Source organism: Pseudorasbora parva, chromosome 9 (assembly GCF_024679245.1).
Source record: "Pseudorasbora parva isolate DD20220531a chromosome 9, ASM2467924v1, whole genome shotgun sequence".
In the NCBI taxonomy this organism is placed as follows: domain Eukaryota; kingdom Metazoa; phylum Chordata; class Actinopteri; order Cypriniformes; family Gobionidae; genus Pseudorasbora; species Pseudorasbora parva.
Window position 1 is genome coordinate 41,988,613 of NC_090180.1, and position 25,061 is coordinate 42,013,673.

The 25,061-nt window shown below is 36.9% G+C and overlaps 1 protein-coding gene across 3 annotated transcripts in view; it reads right to left on the minus strand.

Moving 5' to 3' along the window:
- Nucleotides 1–25,061, minus strand: part of pax3a (paired box 3a) — a 35,940-nt gene that overhangs the window by 7,945 nt on the left and 2,934 nt on the right. For 2 of the 3 annotated variants that reach the window (XM_067452665.1, XM_067452664.1), the window contains 5 exons: nucleotides 24,367–24,496; nucleotides 23,945–24,088; nucleotides 8,596–8,795; nucleotides 7,777–7,942; nucleotides 6,611–6,831 (listed from right to left, as the gene is read on the minus strand). In XM_067452665.1, coding sequence (XP_067308766.1) covers nucleotides 6,611–6,831; nucleotides 7,777–7,942; nucleotides 8,596–8,795; nucleotides 23,945–24,088; nucleotides 24,367–24,496 — 861 coding nt within the window. The remainder of the gene's footprint in view (nucleotides 1–6,610; nucleotides 6,832–7,776; nucleotides 7,943–8,595; nucleotides 8,796–23,944; nucleotides 24,089–24,366; nucleotides 24,497–25,061) is intronic. The other variant, XM_067452666.1, reaches the window with a different exon arrangement.

Sequence of the window (25,061 nt, forward strand, 5' to 3'; positions counted from 1 at the left end):
TTTCTAACCATACTAAGTAAACTTAAAGGAATAGTTCACCCAAAAACGAAAATGTTTCCATCATCTACTCACCCTCATGTCGTTCCAAACCTGTGTTGAGTGTTTTTTTCTTCTGTTAAACATAAAAGAAGATATATTGAAGAATGTTGGTAACCAAACAGTTGATAGGCTCCATTGACTTCCATAGTATGGATAATATGGCAGTCAATGGCTATCGTCAACTGTTTGTTTACCAAAATATTAAACGGATGACAGGTTTGGAACAACATGAGCTTGAGTAAACTATGACGGAATTTTTGTTTTTGGATGAACTATCCCTTTAATAGCACATAATTTGTCCCACATTTGTACTCAAATCCTGCAGGTATGCTATTAATTTTCCAAGTGATCAGATGGCAGACGTGGCATATGATAAAATGGGTGAAAAATCCCATAGATTTACATAGAGGCACCTAGCAACAACCTGGCAACCACTCACGGCACAGTCCTTCAGTTTTCAAAACCTCATCAGAAAATGTATGACAATTTGTTCCATTTTTAATACGCCTGGAATGACTTAAGTTCCCAGATCTATGAGAATTCTGCATCTTCACCAAATAAAACAACGAAAATTTGCTTTTCATTTGAGTTCTGTGATGTTGAATGAATTCAGCATACCGAACTAAACACAATGACAAGGGTAAAGTTTTTAATTCAATCCGTTATGAAAAAACGCTCCTCTTTATCAAACACAAGAGTGTAACTCGCATCTGAAATGATTCGGTGACAGCGAGAGAAGATCTCTCCAGCTCTCACACAGCGTCTGTGGCCGCCCGTATCTAATTCACACCAGTGACAGACAGATGGAAGTGGGACGTGAGTGTGCCATCAGTGTCTGTGAGCTCTCGTACGCTCCTTGATGGGCCAAGTACATATCAGTTCCCTCCTTCTGCTAATCATTAATCAAAACCAGCCCGGCCCAGAAAAAAAAACTCCTGCGCACCGACTGAACAACCGTCCAGAGTCCATGAGAGTCAAATTATTCCCTATCCTGCTGGACACATGGTTCCTTTTAAACAGTTACCCGGTGCAACCAAAGAGGAGGAGGAGTCATACAAGAGGGGTTGTATTTCTTTTTGGCCGGTTAACATGTTCCTGAAAAAGTTAATAACCAGATGAAAAAACAAGAAGAGTAAGAAAACTTAAAACATTTTTCTATTGAAATTAAATGTTAAAATTGAATGTGATTTAATGTGACGCACAGTCAATGTGTGTGCCACATGCTGTGGGAAGAGGAAGAGTTGAAGAGAAAATATTGCACATTAAATATGTGGGTGGGTTTGCTTAGATATACTTTAGGGACAAATTTGTCCTGAGACGTGAGCTAAATCTTACAAAAACCTTATTTTGGTGACATCTGGAAATGTCCTCAATTGAGAAAAAACAAAACAAAAACATAAATCAGGTTTTTATTTATTTAAAACCAAAAGTGATGCACTTACCAAGGTTATTACAGTTTACAAAAAAAAGGTAATATTTATCCTTTTCAGTTAGTTGAAAGTATACTAAAAATTATAGTAAAAACTATATATATATATATATATATATATATATATATATATATATATATATATATATATATATATATATATATATATATATATAAAAGGACAAAATATATATATATAAAAAAACTTTATCTAAAATTAAAAATTAAAAGAATTCTAAGAATTAAAATATTTATAAAAACAATAAAAGTATATCAGTGAAACTAAAATAGCATATTAACATGATTTTAGCATTACAAAAATGCTTAATTTTTCTGTGAATTTATATGGAGTTTTCCAAATTTTCAATGACAACGCAATGCCTGAAATGACTACAAATATACATACAAAAATACAGAATACAAAATATTTAATCAGAAGAGTGCTTTTATAAAATTCTAAGCTTTACTTTTTTGCTTTTAAATCCTTCAAACATTGGCCCCATTCACTTCCTTGGTAAGTGAAGGAAATGTTCGCTGTTTTTATTTATTTATTTGATTAAAATAATGATGGACAATCAAAATAATTTTATGTTGTAATGCTGTCTTAATTTGTTTTGAACCCAGTATATCAGTTCAAAACAATAGGCGTCTATGGTCCTTAGCTAGCAGACCATGTGTGTTTGTGCAGTTAACACTTTTACAAGCTGTGTGAAGGGTCATGAAATTCCTCTTAGGGTTCATCTTCTACAGCTGTTCAGGAGAGAAACGGACAGAAAGCTCTAAGCGCTCGCAGATTTTCAGGTGCTTTCCCCACCTTGCAGATAACTCAAGGATCACACGAGCTGACAGCGTATATCATGTACAGCAGAGCATGTGTGAGTCACACGGTGATGTGTGATGCTTAACAAATGAAAAGCACATGGAGGTTAAACTCTCTCGTTCACCTCCCCATGGGGGGCCCGGGCCCCGGCTACATGTGAGGTGAAAGCGAAAATCTTCCTTCCATGTCGAGACCGCAGACAGGAGTTGTTGACAAAAAGCTTCCTCATAAAACATTTTCCCAGCCAGCGTGATGCATGTACGCAGCTGTCCGGAGGAACCTGGGGGATAGAGCATCCCACAATCGCCACAGCTCACAATCAAACAGCAAACACACATTTCTAAATCCATATCAAATCTCATTTTGATGGAATTTGATGTTTTTACAAACTGATGCAAATCTTTATATTTAACCTGGACAATTCTTTGGATTTAAACTCTCCAAAACACTGGACAGAAAACATATTAAAAAGTGCCTTTTTAGGACTTTACCGAGTCCTTTAGTGAGAGAACAGGCAACAAAAATGTTTTTGGTAACAAAGCCTTTCTTTATAATGCATTATTAAATTATTTGAATGCATCAATTATGTCTTCTAATGCACCTTTATAATTGCATCCACATTATAATACTCATTCATTGTTCATAAATTCATCAAACACATTTTTAGAAAGTATAAAGCATTCAAACACAAGACACCTCATTTCAGGTGAATCTGCAAATATAATAATGCATTATAACTTTGGATATAATTAGTTAGGAAAAGATATAATGCATTATAATGCGTTATATAATGCATTATACATAAAGGCGTTAAGTAAAGTGCCTAAATGGATGAGAAATTATGGAATAAAAAAGGTTGAAAAGGTTGAATTGGATCAACCATGCGACAGACATGTGCATATATTTATATGTTGTATATCAGTTTATGTAATATTATACAACAACACCAAAAACCATAATAATACCATCTTTCAGTACCATGGTATTTCTCAAAGTATCTCATCCCAATATTTCGCTGTAGTATCATATTTTTGTATTTAATAGATAAATGAATATATAATTCTTAATAATCACGGTTTCATTTGATAACAAATTACAAACCAATCTGCAGGGACAACCCTCCTCAACACGCCCGAATCCCAAGCTTATTGCAGCATACATTAAACCACAGATAAATACATAATTCAAACAATTAGCCAACAAAGTGGCTCATTTGCATAAATTACACAGCGCATTACGGAGGGTAAATTCTCCCATTCCAATCAATTAAGAGTCTGGAGGATCTCATAATTACAATCCCAGACGCTGAGAGTTCCAACATCGTCATGACGACGAGAATCCCTGCCCTTCAACAACAACACAACGGCCCTGGCCGACCCTCTGCCAGGCTACACACACACACACACACACACACACACACACACACACACACGTTATAATGGCAATAACAGACCGAGTGTGAGTGTGAGAGTTACCTGACCTCTAAGTCATTCCTGACGGAGGAATGCTGCCTTAATGACTAGGAATTGGTTCTGATTACAAACCCTGCTGCTGGGGGCACTGCAATTAGACACACTTCAATTAATACGTCATGTTAAATAACTTTGTGCAGTTCAATTACTGTACACGAGGAGATAGTCCAAATCCACTGAGAGGAGTCTTTATATCATAAGATTTATGATTTTTAAAATCATGAAATGAAACATATTTACACTCTAAAAAATTCTGAGTAAAAAACAACTCAATGTTGGGTCAAATATGGACTAACCCAGCAGTTGGGTTGTTTTAACCCAGCGATTGGGCTGTATTAAGCAAATATTTAACCCAACTGCAGGATTAAATCAACCCAATCGCTGGCTTAAAACAGCCCAGCATTTTTTAGAGTGTAGAAAAATAAAGATCCTTTAAAATCCTATTTCTTGATGTTAAAGGGACTGTTCACACAAAAAAATGAAAATTGTCCATGATTTACTCACCCTCAAGCCATCTTTTTTTTTTTGTAAAGTTTTAAATGTGGATATTTTTCTTACAATAACCCCTTGCTTCAGAAGGCCTTTATTAACCCCCTGGAGCTGTGTGGAGCACTTTTATGATGGATATGGACTTTTATAGACTTCAAAACAGAAACAGCCATTCACTGCATTATAAAGTTTGGAAGAGCCAGGACATTTTTCATATAACTCTGAATGTATATGTCTGAAAGATAAATGTCATACACACCTAGAATGGATTGAGGGTGAGTACATTTTTGGGTCAACTATCCCTTTAAGGAATTAAAACAAAAACGAAAATGATAATTTGTTATCACAACTTAGATAATTAATGCGGTTTAGATAACATATTTTGAGTTTATAATTATTAAACAAAAGTCCTTGGTTGTATTAACTCAAAACTTTTAGGCAACCATGTAACTTTTTTACATTAAACCAACAGCATTTTTTTTCATATTTACCAACAATGAGCAATACATTTGTTACAGTATTTATTCATTATATAAAAATACAACTGTTCATTATTATATATCATGTTAGCTCAGGTCTATTAAATATTGAAATGAAGTAACATTACTATAAGATCTAGAAGTATTTTTCATTTTTAGTTCATGAGAAAAAAAAACCTTATTGCAAAGCGTTACCAAACTATTCTTACAAAATGTCATTATTTTTATGCTCATGTCGTTCCAAAATAGTATGCTGGTATTTTTTCCAAGAAACACAAAGGTAGGCTTTTGGAAATTGGAAAAAAGTAGCATAAAGTGATCTTCTGGAGCCGTGCATTTATGCGTTTGTACAAGGAACAGATCCAAATTTAAGTTGTATGGACTGTATGATAATTTCATGGTGATTTTTTGTGTTTTAATTTTTTACGTATGGAGACAACCATGAAAACAGTTTTATGACAAAAGCTTTAGCTGTTCCTTAAAATGTTCTCTGGAAGAAAGAATGTCATTCAAGTCGGAAACGACATGAGGGTGAGCATAAAATGACAGAATTTTTATTTTTAGATGGACTATCCCTTTAACAAAAACGTTATTGTACCATATCACATCTGATCAGTGGCTGTGTTTAAACTGCAGTGTTGCTTGTTTTCCATAAATCTTCCTGGCATTTTCAGGCTTTTGTCTCCTTTATGTGTGTGTGTGTGTATGTGTGTGTGTGTTTTGAGAACTTCATTCTCAACAACATCTTCTATTTCAAAGCCCCAGGGCTGCTCTCGATCTCAATCACTTTAATTTTTCTTCTGCGTCCATTTCTTTCTCTCTCTATGTCCATCTCTTTCATTCCATTTATCTGTATCACGCAGCACTCAGAGGGGTTTGAGTTTGAGGACAGTACCCAGAAAGCCGCTCCTGTCTAACGACCGGATGCTTTGAGGCAGTTAGGAGCTCATTTTCTGGTTGTTAGCACGTCGTGCGCAGCAGGCGAGCCTACAGATAACAGCTGATGAGTGTGTAATCACAAATAATTGTCTTTCACTTCTCGTTTCCATCATCATCATCATCCTTTCGGTCATGTCCTACCCCTCCTCACACCTTCATTTTCACATTCACTCACATTGCCACTCCGCTGGTTGGTGTAAGAAGAGACCTTCAGAAAACAACACCGCAATAAACGACGATCTGAGCTAATACAGACTATTCAAAAGTTTGGGGTCAGTAAGATTTTTCAAAAAGATACTTTTATTCAGCAAGGATGCATTAAATCAATCAAAGTAAAGTGACCGTATAGCCATTTTTCTGCTTTCTATTCATCAGAGAATCCTGGAAAAATGTATCACGGTTTCCAAGAAATATTAAGCAGCACAGCTGTTTTCAACATTGATAATAATTAATGCTTCTTATACAGCAAAGGAGCATATTAGAATGATATCTGAAGGATCCTGTGACACTAAAGGCTTGAGTAATGAAGCTGGAAATTCAGCTTTGCATCACAGGACTAGATCACATTTTAAAGCATATTATAATAAAAAACAGTTACTTTAAATTGTAATAATACTTCACATTATTACTCTTTTTACTGTATTTTTTATTCAATAAATGCAGCCTTGGTGAGACTAAAAAGCTGACCCCAAACAGTATCTGCACTAACCCTGATAATGACTATTGAATTCTCATTTAATACAACAGGCGTATTTTGTGACTCTACCTTTAAGATTTCCTTGTATGATCCTGTATGATTTTCTAACCTCTTTGCATGTGAATTGGATAACAATGTCCCAACTATAACACAGACTGTTTGGTAGAAACCTCTGGAAACTGGTCAGTATATACAGCCATGTACTAAATGTTCAAAACTCTAGATTTAACATGAAACGATACTGACCTGTGATGGGAGGCTGTTGCTGATGCTGGGGTTCACTGGGTTTGCATGGCCTGGCGCGGCCACATAGCCATCCGAGTAACCAGAGAAGCCATGACGTCCAGAGGAGAGGCAGTAGGCCGAACTCCCCTCCTGGGCCCCCGGTCCGCTGCCAAGCCCAGTCTGATGCACTGAGGTGGGGGGAAGAGGCTGAGGCCTGTGCACAGTGCTGGGCTGATCTGACACTGATGGGAGAAAAAGGGAAAGGGAAAGGGAAAGGGAAAGGGAAAGGGAAAGAGAAAGAGAAAGAGAAAGAGAAAGAGAAAGAGAAAGAGAAAGAGAAAGAGAAAGAGATATAAATGAAATTAAATCTTTTTGTTTAAGTTATATACCGTTTTATTAGTTGCTATTCATAAAAACTAGGCCTTTTTGGAAGATAATTGTTGTACATAAAAACATTTTCAAAGTCATTTCAGTTTTTGAAGGTGCTAGTTGGCAATTTTATTTACGTTCGAATACATTTTTTTTTCCTCTTCCAGCAACTAGGGGAAAAATCAGACACAGCTTCCTTGATAAACATTGAAGTGCTATGCTTATATACAAATCTCATCCAAATTCATATATTTGAGCTTCCAAAAACGATGTGAACCAAAAATTGTTTCTATTTGACAATTTGCATGACTGTTTGAAAGAAAAAAGTACACTACCATTCAAAAAATTGGGGTCTGTAAGATTCCTGTAAGTCTCTTCTGTTCACCAAGGCTGCATTTATTTGATAAAAAAAACTGTAAAACAGTAATATTTTTTTAAATATTGTTACCATTTAAAATTATTTTATTCTTTTTGAATATATTTAAAATGTAATGTATCCCTGTGGTGGCAAAACTTTATTTTCAGCATCATTATTCCAGTCTTCAGTGTCCTTCTTAAACTGATTTGGTGCTCAAGAAACATTTCTTCTTATTTTAATTATATTTTTGAAAACTGCTAAATAGGATGCTTTTTTTCAGGATTCTTTTTTCATCATTTATTTGAAGTCTGTAACACTATAAATGTCTTAACCGTCCCTTTTGTAAATCCTTTCTGAACAAATGTGTGAATATTTATTTATTATTATTTTGTTTGTTTTTTTAAATAACTGGCCCCAAACTTTTGACCGGTAGTGTATTACTATGCCTTAGAGTTCTCACCTTGTGAGATAGATGAGGGAGGGTAAGGGCTGTCCGCCAGCTGATAGGGCTGAAGACTAGACATCGCAGAGGGTGGGAAACCACCAGGTATCAGGTGATTAAACGCCATCAGCTGATTGGCTCCTGCCTGCTTCCTCCAGCGAGCTCTTCGATTACTGAACCAAACCTGCAGGACATGCTTACATTAAACAATGATACACTCGAAAGACAGTTTTTACACACAAACTGGTGCCAAATTTAAACCATGACACATTTAAGCATGGACTTCCTGAATAAACACCCCCGTTTATTCAGGAATGTGATATTTGACCATGTTATTCCTATAAGAATGTGTTTGTGTGTTTGATGTATCTGAGTTTACACAGGCACTCTTTGTGTGTTCAGTAGCTCGAAGCTTGTTTGGTCTGATTATGATCGAAACATCTGTGCTCATTAAAAAGCAATGACATCATGTCACGGGTTCTAGTTTAATTGGGTTAGAAGGACTTAATAATAGATTTTATTAAAAGATTCTGTTTTGGGGCTTTTTGCCACAGAATACTAGGGTAAAAACAAGAGGTCAGAAGTGGCACAAAGAAGCCTGTGTTTATGCGAGTGTGTCATGTGACTTCGGGGCAGGGGTGCAGGGCTTAATGCTGGTAAATTTAGTCTCCCAGTGTAAACCACATTAAAGTTTTTTTTAGCAACAATGCAACTTATGATAAAGTGTGTGTGGAGTTTTCACAGGCAAAAAAAGGAGCCAAAGTTGATATGGTCACATCATTAACAAAACTTCTACATGAAGTGAAAGAGTTGGATATTAGAAGTGCATGAATGTACCTGTACTCGTGCCTCTGTGAGTTTAGCTCTCTGAGCGAGCTCTTCTCTGGTGTATATGTCAGGGTAATGGGTGCGTTCGAAAGCTCTCTCCAGCTCCTCCAGCTGCTCGGCTGTAAACGTGGTCCGACTGCGCCGCTGTTTCCTCTTCAGTGGCAAACCCGGTTCTGAGTCTACATCTGAGCCCTCATCCGAGTGGCTTGCTACAAAGAAAACATTAAAATGAGATGATTATTGAATTAAGACTAAAACCAGCAGTCTGCAAGAGATTTTCATTTATTTCAACAGTGCACAAACTTTAAAATGAAATGTCTGTGACTTGAATTTGGATCTGTTCCTTACACAAAGCTATTGCATGGCTTCACAAGAGTTGGGAAATAGTGCAAAAGTTTCTTTACGACACATTTATGGCACTTTTCACAGCCCCAGTCCTTAATGAGTTTCATGATCCACAGACAAAAGAAACTCACAGGCTTGAAAAAAAATAAATAAATAAAAAATAAATAAATAAAATAAAATAAAATAAAATAAAATAAAATAAAATAAAATAAAATAAAATAAAATAAAATAAAATAAAATAAAATAAAATAAAATATAATTAATAAAATAAAATAAAATAAAATAAAATAAAATAAAATAAAATAAAGTAAAATAAAGTAAAAGTAAGTAAATGTATACATAATTTAAATAAAAAATAAGCCCACTAGAAATAGTTTTTGAACAGCAAAACTCTAGAAATTAGGCTGTAGTTTTTATTTACAAAGAATAACTAAAAAATGTAAATGAAACATTCTGCACACTGAATATGCAAAATGACACATTTAATGTAAAAATGTAAAAGATACATTAAGATTCACAGCATGGAAATTCTATAAATCACCTGCAAAAGAATATCTCAAAATGAATCATTAAAAACATTTTCAGCAAGATAAACTGACTGCAATATCGTCATGTTATTTTGTTTCCACCTGCTTAAAATTGAAGGCCAGTATCTCTAACATTTACTTTCAGCCAATGCACACGTCACACATCACTCGCTCATATGCAGGTATTATTTCGGGTGAAGTTGGACCGGGTGAGAGGTTCTTTCGTAGCTAATTCAGCAGAAGAGAATGCTAGTGTGAGTGGACTAAAGCTCAGGGAATCTGTACCCAGAGGAGGGGGGCCCTATCAAATGATTAGGCTCCTCAAACTAGCGTGACAGCCAGCTATTGTCCAGTAATACGCCTCGAAAGCCCCCGTCCAGAACTCGCCAAACGCCACATCTGCTTCGTCTGACACTAGCCATCTCCTTTCTCTTGTTTGTTCTCTCTTCGATTTTCACCCCCATATGTTTGAAAACAAAAAACGTAAAAAGACGCCCAGGCTTCGCCAAGCGAAACCGCACCCGCAGACCCTGCAATTAAAACGACCATTAAACTTACTTTACAATAAGTTTCAGTTCAAGTTAACTAAGTAGAATAACCAAAAAAGTACGCAATATGCAAAAAGTAGAATGCGTAAAGTGCCAATCGCATGAATTTTCCTTTAGTACTCTATGTGAAAACTCATCTGGACTTCCCAAAGACATGCAGGTGTATTTCTCCTGCAGAGAAAGAAAGCAAACAAGAGAAAGAGTGAAGAAGAAAAAGAGAATTCAAGGTTTAATTAAAAGTGAAGAGTCACGCAAAGCCAAGCCTTCGGTCTCCACCCTGGAGCCACACAGGAAATGCTCCTGCATCTCTCCGGCATCTCACAGGAATTGGAATGGAAAGAGAGACAGGGATGGCTGTCCTTTACCACTTTTCCATTTTCTAACACTAAAGGAAAGTCTCTTTTTGTTCATGCCATTTACCTCAAAAGTCTGGATTATTTTGAGTAGACAGCACATGGAATGGAGACAATTTTTGAGGACATGGTATCCATCATATCCTTCATACAGAAAGCCCTCAGAGAACTGACTCACAAAGTGGAAAAGCACATAAAAACATGTTATTCTCCCAAAACTAACATCCAGAAATCAAACCATTAAATCAAGTTTGCAGGGGGCATTAGAGAAAAAGAGAGCAGGAGAGAATCATTTTATGATAGCCCTATGGATAAAAGCAAGACACCAAAGATTTCTGTTTATTTTTCTTTGTCTTCCCATAATTTACTTCCTATCATTACAGCTGCAAAAAAGAAAACTGCTAAAAATTAAATAATAAAGAAAATAATAAAAGAAAATTAAATAAAGTCAAATCAGATTTATCTAAATTCCCTTGATTTTCTAATATTGCTGATGCAAAAATTTAAATGTAAATTAAAAAAAATAATAATAATAATTAAAAAATAAAAAGTAAATAAAATAAAAAATTTCATAAAATGTTTTATCAAAAGTGTCATCCATTGAGTTTCTTTCATTACTGCTACAAAAAAGTCAAGTACTAAAAACAAAACAAAAAATCATAAAATAAACTCAGACTTCCCTTAATTCCATTGAGTTAAAAAAAATTACAAAGTAAATAAATAAAATGAAATAAGTAAATAAGTCAGTCTATCCATAATTCCCTTGAGTTTCTAATTTTACTGCTGCAAAAATCAAATGCTGCAAAACAATGAAAAAAACTAAAAGTAAATAAGTAAAATAAAATAAATAGAAAATAAAATATTGAGTAAGTCTGTCTTCACATAATTCCCTTGAGTTTCTATCATCACTGCTGCAAAATAGCCAAACGCTACAGACTGTAATCTGTAAATTACACTGTTTCATTTGGCTCTTTCTCTCTTGCGCGCCCTCTCTCTCACACACACTCACTCCATCTCTTTTGGGGAGTTATTTGGCAGTCTTTTGTTGGCCTGTTTAGTGAGAATGGTGACTGAGCTCTTTGGAGTCTGATTTCCACGCTCCATCTGTAGGTTCCATGAGCTCGGTCCGGGCAGCATTGAGGCCCCTGTCACCTGCCTGGCAGGGGGCGGGGGGGAGGTGGGCACAATGAGGGCTGGACGCAGGGCAATGGGGGCTCCGCAGGGGAACAGCGGGGGGCCGCCCCCGAACCCTTCCTCCTCCACGGCCAGGGGGTTACAGAGGTGGAGGTGGGGGCTGACGGGGAAAGAGCGATATGGAGTTGGGGGGGGCAGAAGAAGAAGAAGAGGGGGCCGATCGCTCAATGGCACCTGGGGGACTAGTTTAGTGACTAGAGAGGGGTGTGTGGGAATAGTGATTCTAGTTTAAGATGATAGTCAGCCCCGGTCTCGTCCATCATGCCCATTTACAGCATTGACATACGCTAAACAGACACTTCTCCCAAATCATTTATCATTCCATAATTTTACATGGATTTTTAGCTTCACTGACAAGGCAAACTGCCATAGATCTGATTAGAGATTAATTTAACATCATAAACTAGATTCATTCTGAGAATCAGATCGATACAAACACAAATGGCTCCCATAACAGAAAAGAAACTGGATTTTAGCAATCTTAAAATATCAACATTTTACACACACACACACACACACACACACACACACAAAAAATGCATATAGGATTTTCCCAGAGTAATCTAAAGTTTCCCATAGGGGAGCAGCAAGTCAAAAAATCATTTTAGGGGCCGTTTACATGCCATTTTCAACCAAAAACAGGACACTTTTCATTAGCTTTGGGCAAAATCGAAGAGAGTTTTGTTGACTTTAAAATTATGGATTTGAAAACCCAGAGGAAAACCGTTGCTCAAAGCTTGCTAATTTCATAGCTCAACAGACTTGAGTCCTCAGCAATGTTGAATTTAAAGGGACACACCACCCAAACTCGTCATCAAACTCGTGGAACACAAAGAAGATATTTTGAAGAATCTTGGGAACCAAACACCATTGGAACCCATTGACTTCCATTGCATGGACTGAAAAAAAAGAAGAAAAAAAAATCTCCAAATATCTTCTTTTATTTTCCTCAGAAGAAAGAAAGTCATACAAGTTTTAAAGTGCGTTATTGTAAAAGATTAGAAACGTGTTCAGACACGTAGTATTTCTTTACAAAGTGACATCGCCAACTACTGGCCAGGCATGAATAATACAGTGTTTGTGGTCGTTTTTCACAGATCATGTGAACGGGGATCCTTTAGACAACGTTGTCGCCAGTACACGAAAAAAATGCAAAGGAAAAGCATTTCTCGCTGACAATATTGCTGTCCTGTAAACGTACCCTTAGACTGGAATTGGGTGAAAACACTTGTTAAACCACTCAAAATGACACTGAAAAGTTTTGAATTCTAAAGAATTCAGGGTTCTTATGGCCTGAAAACTAAATGGCGACACTGACAGACTCCCCAAAAGATTCAGTCACTGTCTATCAGAATTTCAGCAGGACAGGAAACTCATACTGTGTCCACTTCCCACAGCATACCTGTCCCAATACACCACCGACAGCTCAGCCCATCTATCTTCTCGCCCTCGTGCTCATCTACTCTGCATCTCTTTGACTTTTGACAGAGGTTTTATCTTTTAACTGCGAAATTTCCATTAAAGCAGACGACTGAAAGTCTAGCTACAATGAGTGATCTGACGCACCAAGAAAAGGAGAAAGAGGAGACAGGTAACTTGTGGACCACTCCACTGGCATTATGCAAAAAGTAAAGAGATTATCCAGCCAAATTAAATTATGAAACAGGAAATATAAGAACAAGGGGAGTAAACATTTGCTTTGACAAACTAAATCATGTAATGTGTTATAAAATCTGAAATATCTGTCATGAATTCTACTGGTGTGATCCAAAAATAAAGTGAAACTGGAAGGACAATCTACACCTAGAAGTTGACATGATCTGGATATGGAGGAATTTTACTATAAAATATCTCTGAAATTATATATTTTTTATATTGGTAATTGACACATATTACATTGGGTTTTATTCTATTCATTAAAATAAATGATTTGTGTTACTAATCGCATTCAAAAAAACAAAAAATAAATAATTGAACTTTCATTGTCAGATTTTTACACCTCTAGACAAACTTTAATGTCTTAAATCAGAAAAAGCATAGTATGACCTGCTTAACTTCACAGTAGTTATGGATAATCATTGCTTAAATACCCCATAGAGGACGTGTGGTAGTTTTGTAGCTTCTAACCACAGGAAGAGTCATCAGTAGGTCTATTGTTATTTAGTGAGCGTTAATTCATGATACCAGCGCATGGTGCCTCTCGCTCACACATCAGATTTATATTCCTCTCACACACAGGACAAACCCCACAAACCTGCAGCCTGCCAGCTACACACAGCATTTATCAGTGCACTCGAGGGAGAGAGAGAGAGAGAGAGAGGAGAGAGAGAGAGAGAGAGAGAGAGAGAGAGAGAGAGAGAGAGAGAGAGAGAGAGAGAGAGAGAGAGAGAGAGAGAGAGAGAAGAGAGAGAGAGAGAGAGAGAGAGAGAGAGAAGAGAGAGAGAGAGAGAGAGAGAGAGAGAAACGAGTGCCCTACTGAATGAACTCCGTAGCATTTGGGTGGACGTTAAAGTGGATGTGGTGAATTCCAGGCATAATCACAGAGAAACAAGAGAAGGCTGCAAAACAGAAGCCAAAATGACGCAAAGCAAATGCAGCTTTGTGCAAAACTCGAAGAGAGTTTTGTTGACTTTAAAATGATGGATTTGAAAACCCAGAGGAAAACCGTTGCTCAAAGCTTGCTAATTTCATAGCTCAACAGACCTGAGTTTTAAGCAATGATTAATTTAAAGGGACACACCACCCAAAAATTAAAGTTCCGTCACCCTCAACCTCAGGTCATCAAACTCGTGGAACACAAAAGAAGATATTTGGAAGAATCTTGGGAACCAAACACCATTGGAACCCATTGACAGAAAAAGAAAAAAAATCTCCAAATATCTTCTTTTATGTTCCCCAGAAGAAAGAAAGTCATACAGGTTTAAACTATCAATTTTATCATCACTTACTCACGCTCAAGTGATTTCAAACCTGTGTGAGTTTCTTTCTTCTGTTGAATAGAAAATATGATTTTTTAAAGAATGTTGCTAAACAATCCATTGATGGTAGCCATTGACTTCCATAGTAGAAAAAAAATACTATGGTAGTCATGGCTACCGTTAACTGGCTACCAACATTCTTTAAATCATCATCTTTTGTGTTCAACTGAATAACGAAACTCACACAGGTTTGTAACAACTTGAGGGTGAGTAAATGATGACAAAATGTTCAAAGTGTTTTTGGGTGTACTATACTTTTAAACGATCAACCTTGTCTCAGGTGCTTCTCCACATGGTTCTATAAATTAGAACAATAACTCATGGAACAATAGTCTTGGAAGAATTTGATGAGAAACCTTTGAGTTCTTTTAGCCTTCTATCAAATCTAAGCAGAGTTTGAGACATTTATTGGGTCTTATCTGCAACATGTCAGATTACTGCAGTGTTTTCCCTCAGAAGGAACAGACTCCACTTGCTGAAGAAATTAAGATTTGAAAAAGATCTCCTTTGTGATTTTTCCACAGGAAAGTCAGGTCGGTAACTCTAATACAACACACACTTTGACACGCAAACAAAGCCGCAAAAACAAAGAGAGATAAAGTGAAAGTAAACACGGGGATGTCGGAGCGAGAGCACCAGAGTCCACAGACGACCATCTGGGCAGTTTATAGCTCCTGGTAGGGGAGAGTCTTCTCCTCCTCAGGGGCTGTTAAATGGTTGGGTAATTGAGCTCGTGACATGTGTTCCCCAAACAAAACAAAAGAGAGAAGAGACAAATGAAGCATTTATTTGCAGCGTGGAGGAGTGCTGGCCCTTTCAGCCCGCGCCCCAGCCAGCCACTGGTGAGTGAATTAAGGAGTATATAGAATCCCAGCAGATGTAGGGAGAAGAATGGTTAACGGAACGATCACGACTCCATCTGGGGTTGGCATTTTGTTAAGAGGGAGGAGCAGGGAGTCACTCAACTCGCTAAAGAGCCACGACCCCAGCAGCTGCCCCGAGAGAAACCGAGCGAGGGAGGCAGAGCGGTAGAAGGAGAAAGAGATTTACAAAGAGGAAAAGATCATTTTTAACCTTGCAGGTGGACTGAAACATGACTGGACACTTTTGGACAGTATCATCCTTGAAATGTGACTAACTGTTAACTGTGCTTATGGTTATCATGGTCCTAAAAATACTATGGTATCGGGCGGAGCTTGCCTGGTGCCTATTATGGGAGCAAATCATCCAGAAGTTATGAAACCTACATTAAAATGGCCTGGAGTTGCTTATATCATATACAGTATATGATATCATTATATAATGGGGTTAGTAAGATTTTATTTTAATACTGAAATAAGTCTCTTATGCTCACTATGGCTCCATTTACTTGATTAAAAAACTTAAATATTATTACTAATTAAAATAACCATTTTCCATTTGATTATATTTTAAAATGTAATTTATTCCTGTGATGCAAAGCTGAATTTTCAGCATCATTACTCCAGTCTTCAGTGTCACATGATCCTTCAGAAATCATAATACTATGCTGATTTACTGCTCAAACTATCAATGTAATTTACTATCACTTTTTTTTTTTTTAAGTGAAAAATTTGTTATATTTATATATAAGATAAATTATATAAATATATGACAGCTCTGGAAAAAATTAAGAGACCACTTAACATAGATTTTTTCAATGTTAAGTGGTCCCTTAATTTTTTCCAGAGCTTTATACAGTATTTACATCAAAATATTTCTTAAGAGAGTGTGCATTTATATATACATAATAATTATATACATTACACACACATATTATGTAAACACGAACTTTTATTTTGGATGCGATTAATCGTGATTAATCGATTGCCCAGCACTAAAAAATATTTATAAATGTCCTTTTGTTCAATCAATGAATGCTTGCTGAATAAAAGTACTGACCCCAAACTTTTGAACACCGAGAAATGACAAACAAATCGAATAATGGTTAGCCAGTGATTGTTTTAAACCATTGATCTGTGTATTAAAAATAAATACGTTAAGATCCATTTTTGAGGATGGACACGAGGAACATAAAGGAGGTATGCTGAGGCATTATGGTTTCCCAGCATGCTTTGCTCATTATGATGTCAGAACAGGACAGAGGTGCCTGTTGCAGCACGGAATCGCCCCCAACAACGGGACAAAGCCAAAACGCAGCACCCACGCAGAGCTTGCACCGCAGGAACACACACCACATGCTCCTAAATATATGCACGCTCATTACATTGACATCACGTTATATTTATGCATGCTTTTGTACCAAACATGCACATATTGAGTAAGCCATTACTGGGACAGGTATAGGTCAAATGCTGAGCTGACAAAATGACACTAAATATCCCATAATAACTGCAGATACAATCCACACGTTGGGCAAAATATAGACCATTCAAAACACATTATCTTTGACATTCACACTATAAAATGCATTACACCGCATTATTTATTTATTTATTTTAAATAAACTGTAGAATGAATTAATCGAATTGGTTATGCTTAAAATAATATTTTATTTGTATGCTTAATTTAATAATATTTGAAAAAATATTTACATATTTTATAAAAATATTTTTTATAATATTAAAAAAGGCTAAATTTATTATGAATGCTTCATTTTCTTGTTTTAGGGATATTTCGATATTTGCTACTCAAAAAAATGTATATATATAAACACTGATTAAGAAATGGATTTGTTACACTGTTTCTGAATTATATATTCTAATTTTCTGTGGGAAAAGATGCTAAATAGCACATCCGAAACACAGTATATGCAGCTATTTAATGCAAATTCATTCTCCTTTGTGTTCTTTAGTTTCAAAGCGTTTATTGGCCATCATAGAGAGTCTGTTACCTGTCACACTGAACAAACACATTATTTTAACCCGCACTTCCAACAGAGAGGGAGTTTGCACAGCCACTGACCCAGGACTCCCCCTTGACCCTGCCCAGCCACATCTCACCCGCTCTGGGGTACAAATAAGAGGCTGACAGTCCTATGTATGCAATGCCCTGTGGCCCTAATTCAAATACACTCAAACATTTGGATTCAGCAGGAACTCAGTAACCACACTAAGTAGGTAAAACGTCTTGTGTTTCTTAAAACAACAGTTAATATGCACCATGTTATAATTAGAACCAAAACTAGTTTTAAAGCCTAATGCCAAAAGGAACATATTTAAAATATGAAGCAACATCAAGTTTTTGTAATCAACAAAATCCCACTGAGTGAACTTAACCGAATTCTTGAAATGAATACGGGTATTTGTTAAATCTAAGGCACTTTGAAGAAACATTGAAGAACCTTCATTTTTTAAATTTCAAAGGCTATGATGCAACATAAATTATGAATTATGAAACATGAAGTTCAAAACCTAAGCATGTAAGAAACACTTAGTAAAGCATATTTCAGACACGGTATTGTAAAATGACAGTGTTTCCCTGCAAATTTACTCAATAAACTCACTTTTTAAAATGATGTAAACAGACAAAGTCAACAGTTGGAACACATTTGAAGCCCAAATTGACTCCTGTAAATTCTCCAAATCCAAATTAATTCTGTCTGAAACGAATCAGAAATTGCACGTTTGAGTTGGAAATGATGATTTCTGCTCGTCTAAGTTACATGAAGTAGAGAAAGTGAGCTAACAATGGTCCACTGTAGAAGCTGGAAGTCATAAGGCTTCCAGAACAACGAGAGAACTCAGCTCATTCAAGCTTTAAGTCATCTCGACACGATTCTGCCGTCGTTTCTTACAGATTCCAACTCTCTCTGTGTGTTTTTATCTCCCTCTCTGTCTCCCTCTCTTACCAGCATCATTTGGCAGTTAAGAAGTGAATTTCCTCAAGTTAAGTGATTGACAACGGCGACTAGCTCTTCTCAATTAACTGCCTCATTGTGAGTCTTTATGGCAAGGCCCCTGAAACCCTCGACCTCTCCTTTCCCCTCCTTTTCATCGCTCCTTTGCCAGAGCTTCACTCACTCAAACACTTGCAAGAAAACAGAGAGCTCCATTCGGCGAGGAGCCCCTATTCTCATTGACCTTCTATTGCTCGCTTTTTCTTTTGGACACTTCAAACCGTCTTTGAGAAGAGAGGAGTGGAAGAGGAGTCCATCAGTCGCTAGGGGCTGGTCCGGGTTTGACCCCGCACCCCCACTTCAAAGATGCTTCGCATTCATTAATTGTTCTTTGAATTAATATTTGAGGATCACAATGCTGGTGCCAGCGTATAAAGCGGACCTAATGAAGCATACAGGCCGCATTCACTTGGAGATAAGCTTGGTGCGACCGTGTGCATGCGTGTTTTCTTCCTTTGCGTGCCACTTTGAAATCAAATGGAATGACATCATGTGGAAATGATGCACGGTCTAGGTCGTTTCTGAGAACGCCACGAAAACGTGCAAATGTCACGACGACGGCTCTTAGTCAAAAGGCGCTTATTTTTATTGCCGCCTAAAACGTCGTTTGATGTTCGGGTAACTCAGAGAGAGAAGGGCGAAGCTTGTTAGGTTTCGAGGAACTGCTGAATAAAAGGCAGATGATTGCTCATCTCCATTCCCGCAGGGCCCCGGAATCATGACTGAGGAACATTCCAGCAGAGAGAGAAGAAGAACCCTTGTTTATTGATCGAAGGGGCAGATCTCAGAAGAATGTATAAAATTAGACCCCCACTAGCCAGATATGGCTATGGGTACCCATCTGTGGTCCAATTTAATACATCTGGCTTTACAGCTAAGAGTTGTGAAAAAAAAAAATAGTCCCAAAAATATCTGTTTATTATTGTGTGACACAGCTGTCTGTTTTTGCCACTCTCTCTCCTCGCTCTCCCCCCTTTTCTATTGAGCAAGTATCCAGTCAGCAAAGCAGGCAAAAGCCCTATTTTATTTACACAAACAAAGTCCTCCTTGCTTTCTCAGACAAAGGCAGCTGAATCTTTCATGTGTTGTCATTGCTTGATTCTCTCTGTCCTCCTGGCTATTGGCCTGCTGGGAGACAATGAGCCCAGGAGAAAAGCAGCAGATTGTTGGAATGCAGCTCAATGAAACTAATTATTACATGTTGACTGCGTTCACCATGGCACGTCTGAAAGCACTAAGCTCATTCAATTGGCCTCCACGGGACTCCCTTTCAAAAAAACTTGATCCCTTTGACTGTTTGTATTTCTGAGTTTTCTTTTTCGCCTGCCGTGAATGGGAATCTGTGAGAGAGGGGCCGTGGCTCTTTGATGACTTTAGTTACTTTTAATTAGCTAAATGAGGCTCGAGGATTGTCAGTTTTCCCAAAGTTAATGGTATAGGGAAAAGGAGGGGATGTGCTCAGGCAAACACGGCATTGTGGGAGAAGTTTTATCGATTCACTTACGACACCAGGCAATAGACCCATCCTTTGACGTTTAAAAAAAAAAAAATATTTGGAAAGTTTTAGCTTTCGTTTCATGACCTGAAGTCCTTATAATATTTTCAACCTAAACAAGAGAGGAGCCAAGACTGATCCAATCATTTTAGATGAGGAAATCCAACTGATGAAAAATATGATTTTATATTAAAAAAATAAAAGATTTCTGAAGGATCATGTGACACTGAAGACTGGAGTAATGATGCTGAAAATTCAGCTTTGCATCACAGGAATAAATTACATTTTACATTAAAACTAAATAGATAACAGTTATTTTAAATTGTAATAATATTTCTACTTTTACTGATTTTTTTTTTTTTTTTTTTTTTTGGTCAGATAAATGCAGCCATGGTGAGCACTTATTTCAACATTTAAAAAGTGTAACTTTTTTTTAATATAATAATTAAAAACAAATCTAATTATTACAGGGGGGAAAAAAATCGAAATGTTTGCTCTGAGCCTCCTTATCAAACAACATTCAAAGAACATCACTTGAAGTGTATGTTCAATCCCGTATTAGTAAGCAATGGTTCTCTACTCTGCCTTTTCCCAGACAAATAAATCTGAAGGGGCCTTTGCTTTGATCTCAAGCCTTTAAGGGGCCCAACAATAGGTTTTGAAGGAGCAGGGGCCCAGAGCCAACACACCCCTCTTACCCGACAACTATAGACTCAGCAAACACGTACTTAATCAATATTTGGCTAGAGAACACCCTCTTGATTCTGAAAACACCCTTTTGAGATTTTAACTGAGTACCGAATAGGAAAAAACAACAACTCCCACAAGCAGGGAGGAGAGAGTGAAATACAGCCAGCGCAGAATCAGCCCACTGCAAACAAACGGATGAGAGTGAATGAAGAGAGGAGAAGTTTACAGTGTGTCAATGGAGATCAGGACTCATTGAGTTTTATGATGTAGACACATCTACATGTGAATAAAAGCCAGAGGTGATTGATCCTTCCAGGAAAACAAAAACATTAACGGGGCTTTGAAAAGGCTGTTTTCCTTTCTCCTTTACCCTTGCGCTTCCTTTCTTTCATTCACTGTTTTGTTCTTTCTTTCTTTCTTTTTTCAATGCAAATATAGACATCCAACTAACTTTGTTGCAAGTCCAGATTTAAATGCATGCAAATACAAGCTTCTAATGCTTTAGCCAGAAAAAGTTGTGCAAAATAATTATGCTACATTGTTAAAAAATAATAATTAAGTTGTAACAAGATATTTTGAATTATCACAATACATTTCTGGCCGGCAAATCGCAATAATTTCAGTGTGCTTGGGTTAAGTGTAGTAAAATATAAATTCTGCAAATAGCAAAACATACTGTGACACCATAACGCAATAATGTTGAAATTCCTGTTAGAAGCATGCAAACAAACCCTTAACAAATCAGCAGCATTGTGATTCATAAACACTCCATATGCCTGATAACACTACATTTGATAACATGATTTTTTTTTTTTTTTTCAGAAGTTTGTTTACCTGGAATAAGTCATTAAAACAAAGCAGGAAAAATGAACAGTGCATGTTGTTTATTATACACTTTTAAAAGTTAAAAAAGCCAATAAGGCGTATTTAGCCTTTACCAACTGAATGCAATGCATAAGAAACAATGGCGCTGAATTAATGCCTAAACCAACTTTGAGCTTACTTCACTCTGTTTTTTCTTAACAGCAAGGTTTTTGCAGTGCATTGGCAATGTTGTGCGTTTCAAAAGTTCATATCAATCATCCATCTCCAAACAACAACAACAACATATCGACTGTCGTTTGTTAAACTAATTACCAACTGATCTGTATTCGTGATGGCGGTGCTGGAAAAGAGAGAAGGAAAAGGCCAGGGAGGAATGAATGCGCGCCCCGGGCGGAGAGGAAGGGGGCGGGTTTTTGTCCTGAGATGAAAGTGGGGAGGAATAAAGGGCTCGATTTAATCTACTAGAAAAGGTTTTCATTGCAATGACTGAGTATAATGTGCGCCAATTGTAGCGCGGCCCATGACGCGGGGTGATCCGGCTAGCGCGCAGAGCTCGGAGTTTCTCTCTCCCCACTTGACATCTAGAACAAACTCCACTGCGCAAGAATTTCAGGCCTGTGGGGGTTAAAAAAACGCGCTGCCTGTATCAATTTCCAAGTTAATACATACAATTTCTTCTTCAACTGGGGAAATGGGTTTTGCCTCGAGGCTTTCGCCTGTGTGAATGTTAAAGATTTTCATGATATTTTGACACGTTGTTTTGACATTTGAGTGTCACTAATTACATTTCCAGCAAACAAACAAAAAATGTTTTAATCACTAATTAGGGATATCTAACGAATTACTGCGAACTTTTCAGCGTTTTCCGCGGCGTTATCGTGTCGTTAGCAATGTTAGCCGTGTCAACCGTCAGCAAAGCATTTTAAACATAAGATTGTAACCACCAAAGTTTTAAATATATCTGTGATGTCTTCAAGTCACTAATTAAAGTTCCATGAAAAAAATGCTGTTTTGATCTAGCCATCTAACGAATTAGTGTAGCCTACTTTCTGATAATATTTCAGCGAGTTTCGTGGCGTTGTCGTGTCAGACGTGTTAACCGTCAGTAAAGCATTTTAAACAAGCACCTTTTTAAGCACAAAAACATTTTATGGTAGGTATACCTTCAGATTTACCTATGGATACTTCTGATTTGTCGATAGCCTATCCGGTTCTAGGAAAGCGCAAGAACGGCGAAAATATAGGCCTATATGTATTCCTCATTTGAACTCGTAATCTTGCTTTTATGGTTACTGAAAAGATTGTTAAAAAAGCATGGCAAAAGTAATCAATTTCAGTCATCAACTTAGGCATTGTTTTGTCACCCGTTGGGAGGTTCATAATTATGGGGGTCAGTTCAAACTCTCATTAGCCCACCTGTTTTATATACAAGGTGTTAAAAAAATATATAAATAACCTAGGCCTATTGTGCGTTTTTAATTGAAACAGTATCGAACAAGGCTAAATCCAAAGGCTACACCCAAGCTTATTTAAACATGAAACATTGTAATGCCCTCGATCTAAAAATTCACATGATGATCAACAAGTGTTCATTTGAAATGCTTAAACATGAAAACATCCTAAAATAAAGCAATAGGCCTACCTCCAAGTGTCGTTTTTGGGGTGAAAGGGAAAATTCCAAGACATGATCTAGCTAAAAATGGACACATTTCAGGCCTCGAAGTCTATAAAACTCTTCTGAGTCGTGACTACGGTCATTCGTGAATAATTCATCTCTCATTGCCCGTCCATAATGTCCTCTCTGCGCCTTTTGTTAGACCGTTTTTTCTTCCTTTCTTTCCAAATTTTGAAAAGCTTGGAGTCTTTTGTCAGGACCAAGCTACTGCTAGGCCGAGCTTTGTCCTGGGGAAACTGAAGCGTGAGTCTCATGGACTCTTTCGCTTTTGTTTCCCAAGTTCATCCTCAAGTGTCCGATTGTGCACCGCAGGAGCGTCTTTTAGTGAACGCTATTCTTGGACAAATGTTTGATTTACTGATTCGGCCAGTTTCACTCCAGGAACGTCTCGTTTTAGAAGGTTAATCTCCGATGCTCCTCAATTCAGTTTCAATGAGTTCAAGGAAAGACAACAACAACAACAAAAAACCCGCTAAAAATATTCTGAAGGCAATGGCCATTTTCCCATTGAATAGTTTTGGTTCCAAAAGATTAAAAGAGAATCATTAAAAGCTATATTCAATCGGAGGGAAAATAATACATAAATAAATAATAAAAAATAAAAAACAGTCTAAATGTGGTTATGACATTCACGCACTAAGTTCCAAATAGACCTGAGCTTTATTCAACAACAAAAAATAGCCTATTGTCTCAACAATAGCCCATTACCAGCATGATTGTTTTTATTATTATTACAGTTATTATTTATTATTAGGCTGAAGAGGAACACAATACATGTTTTCTATAAAAGTAAACCACTGTGCTCATCTCAAATCCGCAAAGAAAAAAAGACAAAATTCGTCAGAACTTACATCTGTCGCCGAGTATTCCGTCGATGCTGTGTTTGGCTCGTCTTTCGTTTTCCTCGATCTCCCTTTTTTCCACTTCATCGTCATCCTCATCTTCATCCCCGTTTCCACCAAATTTACAGCGCAGCATGCGGCTGATGGAACTCACTGCGGAGGAACAGGAGAAGCGCCATGGAATTACACCACAGAACTGCACTTGTTGAATGTTTAAACGCTTGAAAAAGCGCTGGCATAAAATGTAAATGCTTAACACAAGGCATTTAATATAACAGTTTTATAGTAGGCCTAGCCTTAATGTTTTAAAGTCACAATGCCATCTATGTCGTTTTTTTTTTTTTTTTTTTCTAATTCAAGCAACAGGTGTGGCAATTGCAACACCTTAAAAACGCAGTAAACTGCAGAGATTGACAAATAAAGTTCAGTACCTGAGGGCACGTTATTTCGGTCGCAGATTCCATCTTTCAGAAGTTTATCCCGAATCTCCCAGCTGAACATCCCTGGATTCTCTCTCTTGTATTCTTCGATTTTCTTTTCCACGTCGGGAGTTGTGCTCTGCTTTTATTGCAAATGTAACACGACCATTTATTTAATTAATATATATATATATATATATATATATATATATATATATATATATATATATATATATATATATATATATATATATATAGTTTAAAACAATAAAATATATAGCAATAATATATCCAATGTACGGAAAAAATAATCAGTTTAGTTTTGAGAAGTTTGTAACAGAATGTGATGTTTATTTCATCACCCGGCATTCATTAAACGAGGGGGGGGGGGGGATATATTTGGTAAAACAACAGTAAATTGCTCTTAAAATGTTGCGTTCTTGGAACGTCTTGCTCTCTAATTCTTTAAAAAATAATTTATGCATTGGTGCTTCAAAAGACTCGAACACAAATTAACTGATCTAAAGAACACTGTTGGCTAATTAGAGCCATACAAAATGTTTTTTGCCATTTATTTATCTTCTGAACCTTATGTGAGAACCATTAAATACATTAGCCTTTATTGTCAATTGGCACATCAACGAAAAAACACCAAACATTTGTTATTTCAAAACTCTTCATTTCCAAAAGTCCATGCGCAGTTAAAT